The sequence below is a fragment of the Pelophylax lessonae genome, assembly GCF_965119305.1.
Source record: "Pelophylax lessonae genome assembly, chromosome: 7".
NCBI classification, from domain to species: Eukaryota; Metazoa; Chordata; class Amphibia; order Anura; family Ranidae; genus Pelophylax; species Pelophylax lessonae.
The window spans coordinates 2,304,741-2,326,340 of NC_138774.1; the positions used below are offsets into that span (position 1 = coordinate 2,304,741).

Consider the following 21,600-nt stretch of genomic DNA (forward strand, 5'->3'; position numbering starts at 1 on the left):
CTGTATACTGTGCTCTCTATATCTATACACTGTGCTCTCTATATCTGTATACTGTGCTCTCTATATCTGTATACTGTGCTCTCTATATCTGTAAACTGTGCTCTCTATATCTGTACACTGTGCTCTCTATATCTGTACACTGTGCTCTCTATATCTGTACACTGTGCTCTCTATATCTATATACTGTGCTCTCTATATCTATACACTGTGCTCTCTATATCTGTATACTGTGCTCTCTATATCTATACACTGTGCTCTCTATATCTGTATACTGTGCTCTCTATATCTGTATACTGTGCTCTCTATATCTGTACACTGTGCTCTCTATATCTGTACACTGTGCTCTCTATATCTGTATACTGTGCTCTCTATATCTGTATACTGCGCTCTCTATATCTGTACACTGTGCTCTCTATATCTATACACTGTGCTCTCTATATCTGTATACTGTGCTCTCTATATCTATACACTGTGCTCTCTATATCTATACACTGTGCTCTCTATATCTGTATACTGTGCTCTCTATATCTATACACTGTGTTCTCTATATCTATACACTGTGCTCTCTATATCTATACACTGTGCTCTCTATATCTGTATACTGTGCTCTCTATATCTATACACTGTGCTCTCTATATCTATACACTGTGCTCTCTATATCTATACACTGTGCTCTCTATATCTATACACTGTGCTCTCTATATCTGTATACTGTGCTCTCTATATCTGTGTACGGTGCTCTCTATATCTATACACTGTGCTCTCTATATCTATACACTGTGCTCTCTATATCTGTACACTGTGCTCTCTATATCTGTGTACGGTGCTCTCTATATCTATACACTGTGCTCTCTATATCTATACACTGTGCTCTCTATATCTGTATACTGTGCTCTCTATATCTATACACTGTGCTCTCTATATCTATACACTGTGCTCTCTATATCTATACACTGTGCTCTCTATATCTGTATACTGTGCTCTCTATATCTGTATACTGTGCTCTCTATATCTGTACACTGTGCTCTCTATATCTGTGTACGGTGCTCTCTATATCTATACACTGTGCTCTCTATATCTATACACTGTGCTCTCTATATCTGTATACTGTGCTCTCTATATCTATACACTGTGCTCTCTATATCTATACACTGTGCTCTCTATATCTGTATACTGTGCTCTCTATATCTATACACTGTGCTCTCTATATCTGTACACCGTGCTCTCTATATCTGTATACGGTGCTCTCTATATCTATACACTGTGCTCTCTATATCTATACACTGTGCTCTCTATATCTATATACTGTGCTCTCTATATCTGTATACTGTGCTCTCTATATCTATACACTGTGCTCTCTATATCTGTACACTGTGCTCTCTATATCTGTATACTGTGCTCTCTATATCTATACACTGTGCTCTCTATATCTGTATACTGTGCTCTCTATATCTATACACTGTGCTCTCCATATCTGTATACTGTGCTCTCTATATCTGTATACTGTGCTCTCTATATCTGTACACTGTGCTCTCTATATCTATACACTGTGCTCTCTATATCTATACACTGTGCTCTCTATATCTGTATACTGTGCTCTCTATATCTATACACTCTCGTCTATATATCTGTGTATATATATATATATATATATATGGAGGATACAGGACAGTATATAGATGGAAGATACGGGACGATATATAGAAGGAGGACATGAAACGGTATATAGATGGAGGATACGGAGTGGTATATAGATGGAGGATATGGGATGGTATATAGATGGAGGATATGGGATGGTATATAGATGGAGGATACGGAGTGGTATATAGATGGGGGATATGGGACGGTATATAGATGGGGGATATGGGACGGTATATAGATGGAGGATATGGAACGGTATATAGATGGAGGATATGGGACGGTATATAGATGGAGGATATGGGACGGTATATAGATGGAGGATACAGGACGGTATAAAAAAGGAGGAAATGGGACGGTATATAGATGAGGATATGGGACGGTATATAGATGGAGGATACAGGACGGTATATAGATGGAGAATATGGGACGGTATATAGATGGAGGATACAGGACGGTATATAGATGGAGGATATGGGACGGTGTATAGATGGTGTGACGGTATTCACCGTCACTGGAATTTAAAGACAGATAAGTAATGGTTTGGATTGCTTCATATTTGTCAGCAATATCTCCATATAGGAATATAAAGATTTATTCCCATTTGCCATGAAATCTGTAATTCCTAAATGCTGTGTATATTACATATCTTTCAATGTCAGACAGGTTTTCCTTTTGTTGTGTATTGGGAGGGAATGTGGATTGTCTCATTGTTAAGTGTTAATGACCTCCCATTGTTCTGTCTGTCTGCCTTAAGAGAAACTTATAGGTATGTGGATTGGATGCTAAGGGGGGGGGGGGGGAGGGGGGGATTGTCCCACATTGTTTATTTTGTACACTGTATGAGAGTGTAAAACTCTGTTTCTATTGGATGGTGAATATTATGTTCAGTCTTCAACAAGGTCCATCTGGGCGGTAACTTTGTGGGTGAAAACTGTATATAAGTCTTGTTCAATAAAGTTGTTGTAGAGTTCCTTCACCCTCAATCTAGAGTTCTGTCTCTTATTGGGGGAATCTGCTGCAAGGGATTGCTATGTCTTCCACACTCCCTTGGATAATCACTGAGCTCTTGTAAGAGCTTGTGTAAGAGCTTGTTCTGCTGCACTCTCTGGGGAAAGAGAGGTTCACCCACAGGAACCTGGAGCCTTGTCGTTTGTCCAGGATGGGTAGAAGATGCCAAGACCCTAACCAAGCTGCGGCGGTTCGTGGGGTCTGAAGTGGTTACGGTGTCTGGTGGAGTGCTTGGAGCCCTCGGAAAGCACTAGGAGCATCCGTTAACGGAGGTACCCGCTCAGGGGTGCCTTGTTCCGTTACATTGGTGGCAGTGGTGGGATGGCGTCCTAGTGTGAGAAGAAGCAGCTCGGAGACACCGGTAACGTTATGGAGCGAGCTAACACCCGTGCAGCGTCCCCATATGAGGAGGAGTTTCTCTGGAGGTTGCAGCAACACTTGGTCCAACAGATGGGCCTGTATCAGAGGAAGCCATACTGGACTGGAGAGATTTCACTCGAAAGGAAATGTGGTATGAGGCCTTAGAGAATGCGCAGTGGAGGCGGAGAGAGAACCTTCCCAGCGAAGAACAGCGGTCCCAGGTATACGTTGCCCTGTGGTTACCTTTCCTAGGACAGCAACCCCTGGATGAGTGGGTGACGGAGCTGTGCAACCTGATTTGGAAGGAGTTGTGGCTGGATGAAGCTTACCGGGCACTAAAGCGGTACACCACCGGGCACGACCACTGGATGGCTGATGACAATATGCCGGAAAGTGAGGACTATATTGGCCTGGGCTTGCTGTGGGAGGCCTTTGTGGAGAGGGACTTTGGATGTCCAGCAGAGTTTCGGTGATGGGAAATCCAGGACACCAGGGAAGCCCTACTGGGTCTCCCCAAAGCAGATGACTTGGGGTCAGACCTGATTCATCTGGTCAGAATGGAGTGGGAACTGGAGCAGGACTACCAACGCCTGCTCTGCTCCGTTCCACCCCAATCTACCCTGCAAGCAGAGTCCTGGGTGGCAGATCCAGACCCACAACCCTTCAGTTGGAGAGACAGTACAGACTGGGGGTACTGTGAAGACCCACAGATGGCAGGTGGAGATGGGACCGAGGTCTCTCTACCGGCCCTACAGGGAGGCTGGGCAGGCAGCCCAGGTCCCCAGCTACAGCAGGAATTACAGGGAGCGAAGGTGTCGTCCTTCCTTCCAAGCAGCAGTGTACCTTCCAGGGAGAGGAGACAACTAATCCTTCTCCCCAACCACAGGGAGACAACAGCGCTGACCCCAATGGTACAGATGGGACCGCGGTCTCTGCACCAGACCTACAGGGATGCTGGGCGGCCGATCCAGATCCCCAACCTGCCCCGCAGGAATACCAGGAGGAGGAGGTAGGCGATCTCTCCTCTCTACAGCAGACCCCCAACCAAGTTCTGGGGGTAGTATTCGCCAATCCCAACCCAGCAAAAGAGCTGGTAACAGGGCAGAGTGCTACCAACCTCTGCCCAGCACCTGCAAAAGCTACAGTCCTCATTTGTACACCCCAGGGATGCTGGACAGTCGGGCCAGATCCCCAACAGCCTGACGAAGTGAGTCCCACCACCCTGTCTTCTCTCCAGCGGCTGAAAGGACTCCCAGGAGAAGGGCCAGTCCACGCTTATCCCCAGCAGCGGGTATGTGCTACAAGAGAGGCAGAGGTTGGCTGGGTGAGTAACACTGTTATCCCGACAATTTGTTTGAGGTACTGGGTGGGTGCAGACATTGGGAGGGCCTGTGGAACACAGCCTACCTTAGAGAGGTTGCAAAGTTCTTCTCTCAGCCTACTAGGCTCCTCTTATGTCTAAATCCCCCTGTGTCTATTAGGGACACAGGGTGCCCAAGAAGCCCAGTCTGGCCTGCCCAAACCAGACTTTCACAGACTGATCGGCTATGATAGCTCCATGCGCCTTGCCAAGACAAACTTACAAACTATGTGGAACTTTGTCAAGGAAGCTGCCATGATGGATGGACTCTTTGGGACTTGTTACCCGACTAACTCAGGCACAGACCGATTGGAGGTCTGGTACCTAGATTAGTCTACCTTTGGGGGGAAGATATGTGACGGTATTCACCATCACTGGAATTTAAAGAAAGATAAGTAATGGTTTGGATTGCTTCATATTTGTCAGCAATATCTCCATATAGGAATATAAAGATTTATTCCCATTTGCCATGAAATCTGCAATTCCTAAATACTGTGTATAATACATATCTTTCTATGTCAGACAGGTATTCCTTCTGTTGTGTATTGGGAGGGAATGTGGATTGCCCTTTTGCATTGTTAAATGTTAATGACCTCCCATTGTTCTGTCTGTCTGCCTTAAGAGAAACTTATAGGTATGTGGATTGGATGCTAAGGGGGGGGGGATTGTCCCACATTGTATATTTTGTACACTGTATGAGAGTGTAAAACTCTGTTTCTATTGGATGGTGGATATTATGTTCAGTCTTCAACAAGGTCCATCTGGGTGGTAACCTTGTGGGTGAAAACTGTATATAAGTCTTGTTCAATAAAGTTGTGCTGAGTTCCTTCACCTCAATCTAGAGTCCTGTCTCTCATTGGGGGTATCTGCTGCAAGGGATTGCTATGTCCTCCATACTCCCTTGGATAATCACTGAGCTCTTGTTCTCCTGCACTCTCTGGGGAAAGAGAGGTTCACCCACAGGAACCTGGAGCCTTGTCGTAGGTCCAGGGTGGGTAGGAGATGACAAGACCCCAACCAAGCTGCGGCGGTTCGTGGGGTCTGAAGTGGGTACGGTGTCTGGTGGAGTGCTTGGAGCCCTCGGGAAGCACTTGGAGCATCTGTCAACGGAGGTACCCGCTCAGGGGTGCCCTGTTCCGTAACAGATGGAGAATACGGGACGGTATATAGATGGAAGATACGGGACTGTATATAGATGGAGGATATGGGATGGTATATAGATGGAGGATATGGGATGGTATATAGATGGAGGATATGGGATGGTATATAGATGGAGGATACGGGACGGTATATAGATGGAGGATATGGGATGGTATACAGATGGAGGATATGGGAAGGTATATGGATGGAGGATATGGGATGGTATATAGATGGAGGATATGGGATGGTATATAGATGGAGGATATGGGACGGTATATAGATGGAGGATATGGGATGGTATACAGATGGAGGATATGGGAAGGTATATAAATGGAGGATATGGGATGGTATATAGATAGAGGATATGGGATGGTATATAGATGGAGGATATGGGATGGTATATAGATGGAGGATATGGGACGGTATATAGATGGAGGATATGGGACGGTATATAGATGGAGGATATGGGAAGGTATATGGATGGAGGATATGGGATGGTATATAGATGGAGGATATGGGACGGTATATAGATGGAGGATATGGGATGGTATATAGATGGAGGATATGGGATGGTATATAGATGGAGGATATGGGACAGTATATAGATGGAGGATATGGGATGGTATATAGATGGAGGATATGGGATGGTATATAGATGGAGGATACGGGACGGTATATAGATGGAGGATACGGGATGGTATATAGAGGGAGGATACGGGATGGTATATAAATGGAGAATATGGGATGGTATATAGATGGAGGATATGGGATGGTATATAGATGGAGGATATGGGATGGTATATAGATGGAGGATATGGACGGTATATAGATGGAGGATATGGGACGGTATATAGATGGAGGATATGGGAAGGTATATGGATGGAGGATATGGGATGGTATATAGATGGAGGATATGGGACGGTATATAGATGGAGGATATGGGATGGTATATAGATGGAGGATATGGGATGGTATATAGATGGAGGATACGGGACGGTATATAGATGGAGGATACGGGATGGTATATAGAGGGAGGATACGGGATGGTATATAAATGGAGAATATGGGATGGTATATAGATGGAGGATATGGGATGGTATATAGATGGAGGATATGGGATGGTATATAGATGGAGGATATGGGACGGTATATAGATGGAGAATATGGGACAGTATATAGATGGAGAATACGGGACGGTATATAGATGGAGGATACGGGACGGTATATAGATGGAGGATATGGGATGGTATATAGATGGAGGATATGGGATGGTATATAGATGGAGGATATGGGATGGTATATAGATGGAGGATACGGGACTGTATATAGATGGAGGATACGGGACTGTATATAGAGGGAGGATATGGGATGATATATAGATGGAGGATATTGGATGGTATATAGATGGGGATATGGGATGGTATATAGATGGAGAATATGGGATGGTATATAGATGGAGGATATGGATGGTATATACAGTAGATGGAGGATATGGACGGTATATAGATGGAAAATATGGATGGTATATAGATGGAGGATATGGGATGGTATATAGATGGAGGATGTGGGATGGTTTATAGATGGAGGATATGGGACGGTATATAGATGGAGGATACAGGACGGTATATAGATGGAGGATATGGGACGGTATATAGATGGAGAATATGGGATGGTATATAGATGGAGGATACGGGACTGTATATAGAGGGAGGATATGGGATGGTATACAGATGGAGGATATGGGATAGTATATAGATTGAGGATACAGGACGGTATATAGATGGAGGATATGGGACGGTATATAGATGGAGAATATGGGATGGTATATAGATGGAGGATATGGGATGGTATATAGATGGAGGATATGGGATGGTATATGGATGGAGGATATGGGACGGTATATAGATGGAGAATATGGGATGGTATATAGATGGAGGATATGGGACGGTATATAGATGGAGGATATGGGATGGTATATGGATGGAGGATATGGGACGGTATATAGATGGAGGATATGGGACGGTATATAGATGGAGGATATGGGACGGTATATAGATGGAGGATATGGGATGGTATATAGATGGAGGATATGGGATGGTTTATAGATGGAGGATATGGACGGTATATAGATGGAGGATATGGGATGGTATATAGATGGAGGATATGGGACGGTATATAGATGGAGGATATGGGACAGTATATAGATGGAGGATATGGGATGGTATATAGATGGAGGATATGGGATGGTATATAGATGGAGGATATGGGATGGTATATAGATGGGGGATATGGGATGGTATATAGATGGAGGATACGGGACGGTATATAGATGGAGGTCTCATTATTCTATGTTTTTGCTCTGATTTAGGACGGAGGGATCGGGATGTTGGCTCAGATGGTCGTGTTTTTTATGTTCCTCCTGGAGGTAAGATAAGGTTCATCTGGTCTTATTGCTGGTGAGTCAGACCCCCCTCCCTGGGTTACCCCATTATGGACCCCTGTTCAGGTATGGGCTGACATTTTGCCTGGCTCTGCTCCTCCCCCTCCTAGGGTGCGGGCTGACATTGTCCCTGGCTCTGCTCCTCCCCCTCCTCTTCCCCCTTAGGTATGGGCTGACATTGTCCCTGGCTCTGCTCCTCCCCTCCTCCTCAGGTGTGAACTGACATTGTCCCTGGCTCTGCTCCTCCCCTCCTCCTCAGGTGTGGGCTGACATTGTCCCTGGCTCTGCTCCTCCTCCTCCTCCTCCTCAGGTATGGGCTGACATTGTCCCTGGCTCTGCTCCTCCTCCTCCTCAGGTATGGGCTGACATTGTCCCTGGCTCTGCTCCTCCTCCTCCTCCTCCTCAGGCATGGGCTGACATTGTCCCTGGCTCTGCTCCTCCTCCTCCTCAGGTATGGGCTGACATTGTCCCTGGCTCTGCTCCTCCTCCTCCTCCTTTAGGTATGGGCTGACATTGTCCCTGGCTCTGCTCCTCCTCCTCCTCAGGTATGGGCTGACATTGTCCCTGGCTCTGCTCCTCCCCCTCCTCAGGTATGGGCTGACATTGTCTCTGGCTCTGCTCCTCCCCCTCCTCAGGTGTGGGCTGACATTGTCCCTGGCTCTGCTCCTCCTCCTCCTCCTCAGGTGTGGGCTGACATTGTCCCTGGCTCTGCCCCTCCCCTCCTCCTCAGGTATGGGCTGACATTGTCCCTGGCTCTGCTCCTCCCCCTCCTCAGGGGTGGGCTGACATTGTCCCTGGCTCTGCTCCTCCCCCTCCTCAGGTGTGGGCTGACATTGTCCCTGGCTCTGCTCCTCCTCCTCCTCAGGTGTGGGCTGACATTGTCCCTGGCTCTGCCCCTCCCCTCCTCCTCAGGTATGGGCTGACATTGTCCCTGGCTCTGCTCCTCCTCCTCCTCAGGTATGGGCTGACATTGTCCCTGGCTCTGCTCCTCCTCCTCCTCCTCAGGTATGGGCTGACATTGTCCCTGGCTCTGCTCCTCCTCCTCCTCAGGTATGGGCTGACATTGTCCCTGGCTCTGCTCCTCCTCCTCAGGTATGGGCTGACATTGTCCCTGGCTCTGCTCCTCCCCCTCCTCAGGTATGGGCTGACATTGTCTCTGGCTCTGCTCCTCCTCCTCCTCAGGTATGGGCTGACATTGTCCCTGGCTCTGCTCCTCCCCCTCCTCAGGTGTGGGCTGACATTGTCCCTGGCTCTGCTCCTCCTCCTCCTCAGGTATGGGCTGACATTGTCCCTGGCTCTGCTCCTCCCCCTCCTCAGGTATGGGCTGACATTGTCCCTGGCTCTGCTCCTCCTCCTCCTCCTTTAGGTATGGGCTGACATTGTCCCTGGCTCTGCTCCTCCTCCTCCTCAGGTATGGGCTGACATTGTCCCTGGCTCTGCTCCTCCCCCTCCTCAGGTATGGGCTGACATTGTCTCTGGCTCTGCTCCTCCCCCTCCTCAGGTGTGGGCTGACATTGTCCCTGGCTCTGCTCCTCCTCCTCCTCCTCAGGTGTGGGCTGACATTGTCCCTGGCTCTGCCCCTCCCCTCCTCCTCAGGTATGGGCTGACATTGTCCCTGGCTCTGCTCCTCCTCCTCCTCAGGTATGGGCTGACATTGTGCCTGGCTCTGCCCCTCCCCTCCTCCTCAGGTATGGGCTGACATTGTCCCTGGCTCTGCTCCTCCCCCTCCTCAGGTGTGGGCTGACATTGTCCCTGGCTCTGCTCCTCCCCCTCCTCAGGGGTGGGCTGACATTGTCCCTGGCTCTGCTCCTCCCCCTCCTCAGGTGTGGGCTGACATTGTCCCTGGCTCTGCTCCTCCTCCTCCTCAGGTGTGGGCTGACATTGTCCCTGGCTCTGCCCCTCCCCTCCTCCTCAGGTATGGGCTGACATTGTCCCTGGCTCTGCTCCTCCTCCTCCTCAGGTATGGGCTGACATTGTCCCTGGCTCTGCTCCTCCTCCTCCTCCTCAGGTATGGGCTGACATTGTCCCTGGCTCTGCTCCTCCTCCTCCTCAGGTATGGGCTGACATTGTCCCTGGCTCTGCTCCTCCTCCTCCTCCTCAGGTATGGGCTGACATTGTCCCTGGCTCTGCTCCTCCCCCTCCTCAGGTATGGGCTGACATTGTCTCTGGCTCTGCTCCTCCTCCTCCTCAGGTATGGGCTGACATTGTCCCTGGCTCTGCTCCTCCCCCTCCTCAGGTGTGGGCTGACATTGTCCCTGGCTCTGCTCCTCCTCCTCCTCCTCAGGTATGGGCTGACATTGTCCCTGGCTCTGCTCCTCCCCCTCCTCAGGTATGGGCTGACATTGTCCCTGGCTCTGCTCCTCCCCCTCCTCAGGTATGGGCTGACATTGTCCCTGGCTCTGCTCCTCCTCAGGTATGGGCTGACATTGTCCCTGGCTCAGCTCCTCCCCCTCCTCAGGTATGGGCTGACATTGTCTCTGGCTCTGCTCCTCCCCCTCCTCAGGTGTGGGCTGACATTGTCCCTGGCTCTGCTCCTCCTCCTCCTCCTCAGGTGTGGGCTGACATTGTCCCTGGCTCTGCTCCTCCCCCTCCTCAGGTATGGGCTGACATTGTCCCTGGCTCTGCTCCTCCCCCTCCTCAGGTATGGGCTGACATTGTCTCTGGCTCTGCTCCTTCCCCTCCTCAGGTGTGGGCTGACATTGTCCCTGGCTTTGCTCCTCCCCCTCCTCAGGTGTGGGCTGACATTGTCCCTGGCTCTGCTCCTCCTCCTCCTCCTCAGGTGTGGGCTGACATTGTCCCTGGCTCTGCCCCTCCCCTCCTCCTCAGGTATGGGCTGACATTGTCCCTGGCTCTGCTCCTCCTCCTTTAGGTATGGGCTGACATTGTCCCTGGCTCTGCTCCTCCTCCTCCTCAGGTATGGGCTGACATTGTCCCTGGCTCTGCTCCTCCCCCTCCTCAGGTATGGGCTGACATTGTCTCTGGCTCAGCTCCTCCCCCTCCTCAGGTGTGGGCTGACATTGTCCCTGGCTCTGCTCCTCCCCCTCCTCAGGTGTGGGCTGACATTGTCCCTGGCTCTGCTCCTCCTCCTCCTCCTCCTCCTCCTCAGGTGTGGGCTGACATTGTCCCTGGCTCTGCCCCTCCCCTCCTCCTCAGGTATGGGCTGACATTGTCCCTGGCTCTGCTCCTCCTCCTCCTCAGGTATGGGCTGACATTGTCCCTGGCTCTGCTCCTCCTCCTCCTCAGGTATGGGCTGACATTGTCCCTGGCTCTGCTCCTCCCCCTCCTCAGGTGTGGGCTGACATTGTCCCTGGCTCTGCTCCTCCCCCTCCTCAGGGGTGGGCTGACATTGTCCCTGGCTCTGCTCCTCCCCCTCCTCAGGTGTGGACTGACATTGTCCCTGGCTATGCTCCTTCCCTCCTCCCCCTCCTCAGGTGTGGGCTGACATTGTCCCTGGCTCTGCTCCTCCTCCCCCTCCTCAGGGATGGGCTGACATTGTCCCTGGCTCTGCCCCTCCCCTCCTCCTCAGGTGTGGGCTGACATTGTCCCTGGCCGGCTCTCAGTATTAGTACGGTTCGGTATCATGGCTCCTCTGTGAAAATTCTCAGCCGTGTAGAAGGATTGGGTGAATGATGGAACATTGAAGATTGGATGTAGTTGGGGGGGGGCACAGAGGCGCCATTGGAAGTAGGGGGGGGGTCTGTGTCCCTGCATGTGGACTTATTTGGGGGTGACAGTTGTACCCCTATGTTGGGGTATTAGGGGGGGTCATAGTGATTAATTTACGTCTTTCATTGTATGAAGTTAACCCTTATCCCAGAGCTAGGAGAGTATCAGAGGAGGTCATCGGAACCCCCCCTTAAGGCATGGTAGGGGGCGGGGTCAGACCTGGTGGACACAGTGTTATGAGTCCTGTATTCATTGCAGGGCGTTCGCCCGGACACGGTACACGAGATGATCCAGGCCTGGAAGAAATATCAGAAGGAGTGTGAGCTCCGGATACAATCTGATCCTCCAATGAGTGGTGAGATGCCGGTCACTATTACATCTACAGGTGAAAGCCATTCCCCATGGAAGGAAAGGTGGGGGCAAAAGCCCCCTTCAAACACAATTTCTGATCTATTGTCTTGTTACCTTTGAATTCGGATCAGCTGCCTTCATGGTGACTCTACATGGGGTATAGCGGGGATACTGGTGGGTTGTGACTCTACATGGGGTATGGCAGCCATACTGGTGGGAGGTGACTCTACATGGGGTATGATGGCCATACTCGTGGAGGGTGACTCTACATGGGGTATCACAGCCATTCTGGTGGGGGTGATTCTACACAGGGTATGATGGCCATACTTGTGGGTTGTGACTTTCCATGGGGTAGGGTGGCCATACTGGTGGAAAGTGACTCTACATGGGGTATCACAGACATACTGGTGGGAGGTGACTGTACACAGGGTATGACAGCCATACTGCTGGGGGGTAACTCTACAAGGGGTATGATGGCGATACTGGTGGGGGGTGACTCTACATGGGTTATGACAGCCACACTAGAGGGTGGTGACTCTAAAAGAGGTACGAAGCCGATACTGGTGGGGGTGACTCTACATGGGATATGACTGCCATACTGGTGGGGGGTGACTCTACAAGAGGCATGATGGCCATACTTGGCCATACTGGTGGGAGGTGACTCCACATGGGACACGATGGCGATACAAGTGGGGATGACTCTACAAGGGGTATGGCAGCCATACTGGTGGGAGGGGACTCTACATGGGGTATGGCGGCCATACTGGTGGGAGGTGACTCTACAAGGGGTATGATGACGATACTGGTGGATTGTGACTCTACATGGGGTATGGCGGCCATACTGGTGGGGGTGACTCTACATGGGGTATTATGGCCATACTCATGGAGGGTGACTCTACATGGGGTATCACAGCCATTCTGGTGGGGGTAATTCTACATGGGGTATGACAGCCATACTGGTGGGAGGTGACTCTACAAGGGGTATGATGGCCATACTGGTGGTGGTGACTCTACACGGGGTATGATGGCCATACTGGTGGGAGGTGATTCTACAAGGATTATGATGGCCATACTGGTGGTGGTGACTCTACACGGGGTATGATGGCCATACTTGTGGGGGGTAAGTCTTCAAGGAGTATGATTGCCATAGTGGTGGGAGGTGACTCTACACGGGGAATGACTGCAATACTGGTGGGTGGTGACTCTACAAAGGGTATGACTGCCATACTGGTAGGAGGGGGACTCTTCATGAGGTATGACGCAGATCTGGTGGGGGTTACTCATACTGGTGGGGGGGTGAGACCAGCAGAACTCAGTCATATCTATGGTGCTTCCTGGCTGATGGGTGATCTTCTTGTTTAATGATAGGAGTGCACTGCAAACGCACCTTCGACAGGTACGTGTGCTGGGGGGATGCCGCGGCCAACACCACCCACTCAGAGCCCTGCCCATCCTATCTGTCCTGGTATGACCAAGGTGAGAAGTCATGTGACCAGACCAGCACAGGTCATCCATACTCTGTCCTTTCATACTCTGTGTCCATCCATACTCTGCCCATCCATACTTTGCCCATCCATACCCTGTCCATTCATACCCAGCTCATCCATACTCTGCCAATCCATACTCTGCCCATCTATACTCTGCCCATACATACTCTGTCTATCCATACTTTGTCCATCCATACTCTTTCCATCCATACCCTGTTCATCCATACTCTGTTCATCCATACTGTGTTCATCCATACTGTGTTCATCCATACTCTGTTTATCTATACTCTGTTTATCTATACTCTGTTTATCCATACTCTGCCCATCCATACTCTGCCTATCCATACTCTGTCCATCCATACTCTGTCCATCTATACCCTGTCCACCCATACCGTGTACATCCATACTCTGCCCATCTCAGCCCAACCACACCCTGCCCATCTATACCCTGCCCATCCATGCTCTGCCCATCCATACTCTGGCCATCCATTCCCTGTCCATCCATACTCTGCCCATCCATAATCTATCCTGCCATACCCTGTCCATCCATACTCTGTCCATCCATACTCTGTCCATAACTAGCCCATCCATACTCTGCCCATCCATAATCTGTCCATCCATACTCTGCCCAGCCATACTCTATCCTTCAATATTCTGCCCATCCATATTTTGCCCATCCATACTCTGTCCTTCCATACCCTGTCCATCCATACTCTGTGTCCATCCATACTCTGCCCATCCATACCCTACCCGTCAGTACCCTGCCCATCTGTACCCTGCCCATCCATACTCTGCCCATCCATATTTTGTCCTTCAATACTCTGTCCATCCATACTCTGCCAATTCATACCAAGTCCATCCATACTCTGTCCATCCATAGTCTGCCCATCCATTCTCTATCTTTCCATACCCTGTCCATCCATACTCTACCCATTTATACTCTGCCCATCCGTACCCTGCCCATCCATATTCTGCCCATCCATACCCTGTCCTTCAATTCTCTGTCCATCCATACTCTGTCCTTCCATACTCTGCCCATTCATAACAAGCCCATACATACTCTGCTCATCCATACTCTGTTCATCTTTACTCTCTCCTTTTATACTCTGCCCATCTATACTTTGTCCATCCATATTCTGTCCACCCATACGCTGTCCTTCCATACTCTGTTCTTCCATACTCTGTGTCCATCCATACTCTACCCATTTATACTCTGCCCATCCGTACCCTGCCCATCCATACTCTGCCCATCCATACTCTGCCCATCCATACCCTGTCCTTTAATTCTCTGTCCATCCATACTCTGTCCTTCCTTACTCTGCTCATTTATACCAAGCCCATACATACTCTGTTCATCCATACTCTGTTCATCCTTACTCTGTCCTTCCATACTCTGTCCACCCGTACTCTGTCCACCCGTACTCTGTCCACCCATACTCTGTTCTTCCATACTCTGCACATCTATACTCTGTGTCCTCCTCTCTCTGCAGTAAAGGACGGTTTTGTGTTCCGGCGGTGCGATGCCGAGGGTGAGTGGGTCAGAGATGAGACGGACATGCCCTGGAGAGACCACTCACAGTGCGAGAATGTCAACACAGTGGAGGAACAATCGCAGGTAAGAGACCCTCACCTCCATAGAGAGCATTCCTTCTCTGTACAGCACCGTGGTATATGTCAGAGCTATGTATCTATAAGAAATCCATCCAGTCTGCTGGTACTTGTGATGATAAGGAGAAGGTCCGGTGGTGGGATTGATGCTCAGGTGGTGGGATTGATGCTCAGGTGGTGGGATTGATGCTCAGGTGGTGGGATTGATGGTCAGGTGGTGGGATTGATGTTCAGGTGGTGGGATTGATGCTCAGGTGGTGGGATTGATGCTCAGGTGGTGGGATTGATGGTCAGGTGGTGGGATTGATGGTCAGATGGTGGGATTGATGGTCAGGTGGTGGGATTGATGGTCAGATGGTGGGATTGATGTTCAGGTGGTGGGATTGATGTTCAGGTGGTGGGATTGATGTTCAGGTGGTGGGATTGATGGTCAGGTGGTGGGATTGATGCTCAGGTGGTGGGATTGATGCTCAGGTGGTGGGATTGATGCTCAGGTGGTGGGATTGATGGTCTTTGTTCTTTGCCGGCAGTGGGAGGCCTGGATCGTGTCTCAGTTGCGGGTGATGTACAGTGTGGGATACGGCATTTCACTGGCTGCGCTGACTGTGGCCCTCTGTATACTGACACAGCTCAGGTACGTCTTCCACCTCCATTTCTGATTACCTGCTTGAGGATTCTGTGAGCTGCACTGGGTACCAAATGCATTCATATTTAAAAAGTTCCACCAATCAGAACTTGTCCTGTTCCAGCAAAACATTAGAAGGTAACCACATCCGCATGATATCCCAGGAGAATCTATCCTGAGAAGGATAGCTTTCATTGGAAGGTTTGCTGTACATTGTGTTATATACTGGTAATCAGCACAGAATCCTCGGCGGAGGCATTATACTCCTTGATCCTGCAGCCTTTGTGTGTTGTATACTGATCATCATTAAAGAGTCCTCATGGGAGGGACTATGCTCCCTGATCCTGCAGCCTTTGTGTGTTGTATACTGATCATCATTAAAGAGTCCTCATGGGAGGGACTATGCTCCCTGATCCTGCAGCCTTTGTGTGTTGTACACTGATCATCAGGGGAGGGACTAAGCTCCTTTATCCTGCAGTCTTTGTTGTACACTGAATATCATCAGCACAGAGTCCTCATGGGAGGGACTATGCTCCCTGATCCTGCAGCCTTTGTGTGTTGTACACTGATCATCAGTGCAGAGTACTCAGGGGAGGGGCTATGCTCCCTGATCCCACAGCCATTGTGTGTTGTACACTGATCATCAGTACAGAGTCCTCATGGGAGGGACTATGCTCCCTGATCCTGCAGCCTTTGTGTGTTGTACACTGATCATCAGTACAGAGTCCTCAGGGGAGGGGCTATGCTCCCTGATCCCACAGCCATTGTGTGTTGTACACTGATCATCAGAACAGAGTCCTCAGGGGAGGGACTATGCTCCCTGATCCCGCAGATTTTGTGTGTTGTACACTGATCATCAGGGGAGGGACTAAGCTCCTTTATCCTGCAGTCTTTGTTGTACACTGAATATCATCAGCACAGAGTCCTCATGGGAGGGACTATGCTCCCTGATCCTGCAGCCTTTGTGTGTTGTACACTGATCATCAGTGCAGAGTACTCAGGGGAGGGGCTATGCTCCCTGATCCCACAGCCATTGTGTGTTGTACACTGATCATCAGTACAGAGTCCTCAGGGGAGGGACTAAGCTCCCTGATCCTACAGCTTTTGTGTGTTGTACACTGATCATCAGTACAGAGTCCTCAGGGGAGGGGCTATGCTCCCTGATCCCACAGCCATTGTGTGTTGTACACTGATCATCAGTACAGAGTCCTCATGGGAGGGACTATGCTCCCTGATCCTGCAGCCTTTGTGTGTTGTACACTGATCATCAGTACAGAGTCCTCAGGGGAGGGGCTATGCTCCCTGATCCCACAGCCATTGTGTGTTGTACACTGATCATCAGTACAGAGTCCTCAGGGGAGGGACTATGCTCCCTGATCCCGCAGCTTTTGTGTGTTGTACACTGATCATCAGGGGAGGGACTAAGCTCCTTTATCCTGCAGTCTTTGTTGTACACTGAATATCATCAGCACAGAGTCCTCATGGGAGGGACTATGCTCCCTGATCCTGCAGCCTTTGTGTGTTGTACACTGATCATCAGTGCAGAGTACTCAGGGGAGGGGCTATGCTCCCTGATCCACAGATTTTGTGTGTTGTACACTGATCTTCAGGAGAGAGTACTCAGGGGAGGGACTAAGCTCCTTGATCCTGCAGTCTTTGTTGTACACTGAATATCATCAGTACAGAGTCCTCAGGGGAGGGACTGTGTTCACTGATCCTAAAGCCTTTGTGTGTTGTATATTGATCATCAGAGCAGAGTCCTCAGGGGAGGGAAGATGCTCCCTTATCCTGCATTCTTTGTTGTTCACTGAATATCATCAGCACAGAGTCCTCAGGGGAGGGACTATGCTCCCTGATCCTGCAGTCTTTCTTGTTCACTGAATATCTTCAGCACAGAGTCCTCAGGGGAGGGACTATGCTCTCAGATCCTGCAGTCTTTGTTGTACACTGAATATCTTCAGCGCAGAGTCCTCAGGGGAGGGACTATGCTCCCAGATCCTGCAGTCTTTGTTGTACACTGAATATCTTCAGCACAGAGTCCTCAGGGGAGGGACTATGCGCCTTGATCCTGCAGTCTTTGTTGTACACTGAATATCTTCAGCACAGAGTCCTCAGGGGAGGGATTATGCTCCCTAATCCTGCTGCCTGTGTGTTGTACACAGAATATCCTCAGCACAAAGTCCTCAGGGGAGGGACTATGTTCATGGATCCGGAGGCCTCTGTCTGTTAGGATTATGCACTTTTTGGGACCTAATTTACTAATTTATACAGAGAATGAAAATATTGAACACTGTAGAGAAGACTTTTCCCCGATTCCTCCCTGTGGGTTGGGGAAGTCAGGGCAGTGTGCAGGTGATTGGTGGATAAATGGCGGTTGACATAATGATGCGTTTTGTGTTGCAGGCGCCTGCGCTGTACGCGGAATCTCATCCACTGTAACCTGTTTGTGTCTTTCATCCTGCGTGCCGTGTCTCTGCTGTCCCGGGACGCTCTGCTCTTTCACCAACACAGCATGATACAGGGCCAGGAGAACATGACTGCTCTGCTGAGGGAGCGGGTGAGACCATCTAATATCTGTACAGGGTGTGGCTCCTTCCCTTACCTGTATAGAGGGGTGGAGTCCTGTCAGGCTTCTCCTCCTCTTTGTATAAGGAAGGTGGTCCTGTCAGGCTCCTCCCTTTACCCAAAGGGGGCAAAGTCTGGTCAGGCTCCTCCTCTGATCTGTATCAGGGTTTGGTCTTGTCAGACTCCTCCTCTTACCTGAATAAAGGGTGTAGTCTCACCAGGGTCCTCCCCTTTCCTGTATTGGGTTAAGGTCTGATCTGTGTCAAGGTTTTGTTTTTTCAAGCTCCTCGCCCTACCTGTATAGATGTATAGGTTTTTATCAGGCTCCTCCCCTTAGCTGTATGGGAGAGAGAGGTTCTGTCAGGCCCTCCCCTTACCTGTATGGAGGGAAGAGGTTCTGTCAGGCTCCTCCCCTTACCTGTATGGAGTAAAGATGTTCTGTGAAGCTCCTCACCTGTATGGAGGGAAGAGGTTCTGTCAGGCTTCTCCCCTTACCTGTATGGAGGGAAGAGGTTCTGTCAGGCTCCTCCCCTTACCTGTATGGAGGGAAGAGGTTCTGTGAAGCTCCTCCCCTCACCTGTATGGAGGAAAGTTGTTCTGTCAGACTCCTCCCCTTACCTGTATAGAGGGAAGAGCTCCTGTCAGGTTCCTCCCCTTACCTGTATGGAGGGGATAGGTTCTGTCAGGCTCCTCCCCTTACCTGTATGGAGGGGATAGGTTCTGTCAGGCTCCTCCCCTTACCTGTATGGAGGGAAGAGGTTCTGTGAAGCTCCTCCCCTTACCTGTATGGAGGAAAGATGTTCTGTCAGACTCCTCCCCTTACCTGTATAGAGGGAAGAGCTCCTGTCAGGTTCCTCCCCTTACCTGTATGGAGGGGATAGGTTCTGTCAGGCTCCTCCCCTTACCTGTATGGAGGGGATAGGTTCTGTCAGGCTCCTCCCCTTACCTGTATGGAGGGGATAGGTTCTGTCAGGCTCCTCCCCTTACCTGTATGGAGGGAAGAGGTTCTGTCAGGCTCCTCCCCTTACCTGTATGGAGGGAGGAGGTCCTGTCAGGTTTTCCCCTTACCTGTATTGAGGGAAGAGATTCTATCAGGCTCCTCCCCCACCTGTACAGAGAGCAAAGGTTCTGTCAGGCTTCTCCCCTCAACTGTATGGAGAGAATTTGTGTCAGACTCCTCCCCTTACCTGTATGGAAGGTAGAGGTTCTGTCAGGCTCCTCCCCTTACCTGTATGGAGGGAAGAGGTTATGTCAGGCTCCTCCCCCTACCTGTATGGAGGTAAGAGGTTCTGTCAGGCTTCTCCCCTTACCTGTATGGAGGGAAGAGGTTCTGTCAGGCTCCTCCCCCTACCTGTATGGAGGTAAGAGGTTCTGTCAGGCTCCTCCCCTTACCTGTATGGAGGGAAGAGGTCCTTTCTGGCTCCTCCCCTTACCTGTATGAAGGGGAGAGGTTCTGTCAGGCTCCTCCTCTGATCTGTATCAGGGTTTGGTCTTTTCAGATTCCTCCTCTTACCTGTATAGAGAGTGTAGTCAGGCCCTTCCTTGTATAGAGGGGAGAAGTTCTGCCAGGCTCCTCCCCTTACCTGTATTGGGGGAGAGTTCCTGTCAGGTTTCTCCCCTAACATGTATGGAGGGGAGAAGTTTGGTCAAGCTCCTCCCTTGACTTATATTGTATGGTAGGGAGAGGGTCTGTCAGGCTCCTCCCCTTACATGTTTGGAGGAGAGAGGTTCATTCAAGCTCCTCTCCTTACCTGTATGGAAGGGAGTAGTTCTGTCAGACTCCTCCCCTAATCTGTATGGAGGGTAGAGTTTTGGTCAGGCTCCTCCCCTTACCTGTATGGCAGTAAGAGGTTTGATTAGAATCCTTCCCTGACCTGAGTGTCAGGGAGAGGTTCTGTCAGGCTCCTCCCCTTACCTGTATGGAGGGAAGAGATTCTGTCAGGCTCCTCCCATTACCTGTATGGAGGGGATAGGTTCTATCAGACTCTTCCCTTCACCTGTATGGAAAGAACTTCTGTCAGGCTCCTCCTCTTACCTGTATAGAGGGGAGAGGTTCTGCTAGGCTCCTCCCCTTACCTGTATAGAGGGGGGAGGTTCTGCTAGGCTCCTCCCCTTACCTGTATTGGGGGAGATGTCCTGTCAGGTTTCTCCTCTTACATATTATCAGAATAGAGGTACTCACCGAGGCCGAGATGCCGAGAGCGGTTCGCTGTTGCGACTAAGCGCACTCCGCCCCTCTGGAGGTGATACAGAGGGTGGATGGCACAAAGAGGCACAAGCTACCAGCAGGCAGGGTAGAGCTTGCGTGGAGGTCCTGTAGAGCTGGAGCAGAGACTGATAAGGATCCAGCAGTAAAAGTCCAGAGCAGGCTGAGGGTCAAACACAGGTAAGCAGACAATCCAGGTCACAGGCTGAGGGTCAAGGCACTGGAGATAGGAGACAAGACTAGGTCACAAGCAGAAGGTCAAGGCACAGGAGACTGAAGGTAAATCCGGGTCGCAGGCAGAGGGTCAAACACAGGTAAGCAAAAGCAAAGTCCGTAAAACAAGCCAAGGTCGGGTCCAGGAGAAGAGCAGAGTAGGTCAGGGTCAATCCGGGTCACAGCAGGTAAACAATCACACAGGAAACAGGAACTCAGGTACAGGAAGCTGAAAGACAAACCAGCAATTCCTCTGAGCACTTGCTCAGCTTTTATAGGCAGCCAGGAAGTCAAGTGGAAGTCATGTGGTGCTTGTCATGTGACGACCAGTCTGCAGCTGAAGGTTTCTCTGACAGTGCCCCCCCCCGAGGGGCGGCCTCTGGACGCCCAAACTGGACATCAACTCCGGGTGATTCACATGAAAAGCTCGGATCAAGCGAGGGGCGTGTATGTTTCTTGAGGGTTCCCAAGAGTTGTTTTCAGGTGGGTACCCCTTCCACTTGATTAGGTATTGGAGAAGTCTACCCCTCTTCCTGCAGTTCAGTATGGCTTCAACCTCAAATTCATTTTCTCCATCCACCTGGACCGGTGGAGGAGGCGGCTCCTCTCTTCCCGGGAAGGGGCTAGGAATCACTGGTTTCAGTAAGGATGCATGAAAGACAGAATGAATCCTGTAAGAGCTGGGTAAGGCCAATTCAAAGGCCACAGGGTTAACCATCCTCTTGATTTTGAACGGCCCTATGAACTTTGGGCCCAACTTCCGTGAGGGAAAAGGTAATTTGAGGTTAGCTGAAGATAACCAAACTTCCTCACCGACCTTGAAAACCGGGTTCTCCTTCCTTCCCCTGTTGTAGTACTTCTTATAGTCATCCTGGGCCTTTTGCATGGTTTCCTGAATCCTTTGAAAGTTCTGTTGGATGGAGGCTATGC

At 50.2% G+C, this 21,600-nt stretch overlaps 1 protein-coding gene across 1 annotated transcript in view; it reads left to right on the plus strand.

The window, feature by feature from the left end:
• Nucleotides 1-7,812: 7,812 nt before the first annotated feature.
• GIPR (gastric inhibitory polypeptide receptor) overlaps nucleotides 7,813-21,600 on the plus strand; it is a 30,681-nt gene continuing 16,893 nt past the window's right edge. The window contains exons 1-6 of the mRNA XM_082264349.1: nucleotides 7,813-7,934; nucleotides 11,874-11,970; nucleotides 13,335-13,442; nucleotides 14,944-15,068; nucleotides 15,592-15,695; nucleotides 18,090-18,243. Coding sequence (XP_082120475.1) covers nucleotides 7,893-7,934; nucleotides 11,874-11,970; nucleotides 13,335-13,442; nucleotides 14,944-15,068; nucleotides 15,592-15,695; nucleotides 18,090-18,243 — 630 coding nt within the window. The 5' untranslated portion in view covers nucleotides 7,813-7,892. The remainder of the gene's footprint in view (nucleotides 7,935-11,873; nucleotides 11,971-13,334; nucleotides 13,443-14,943; nucleotides 15,069-15,591; nucleotides 15,696-18,089; nucleotides 18,244-21,600) is intronic.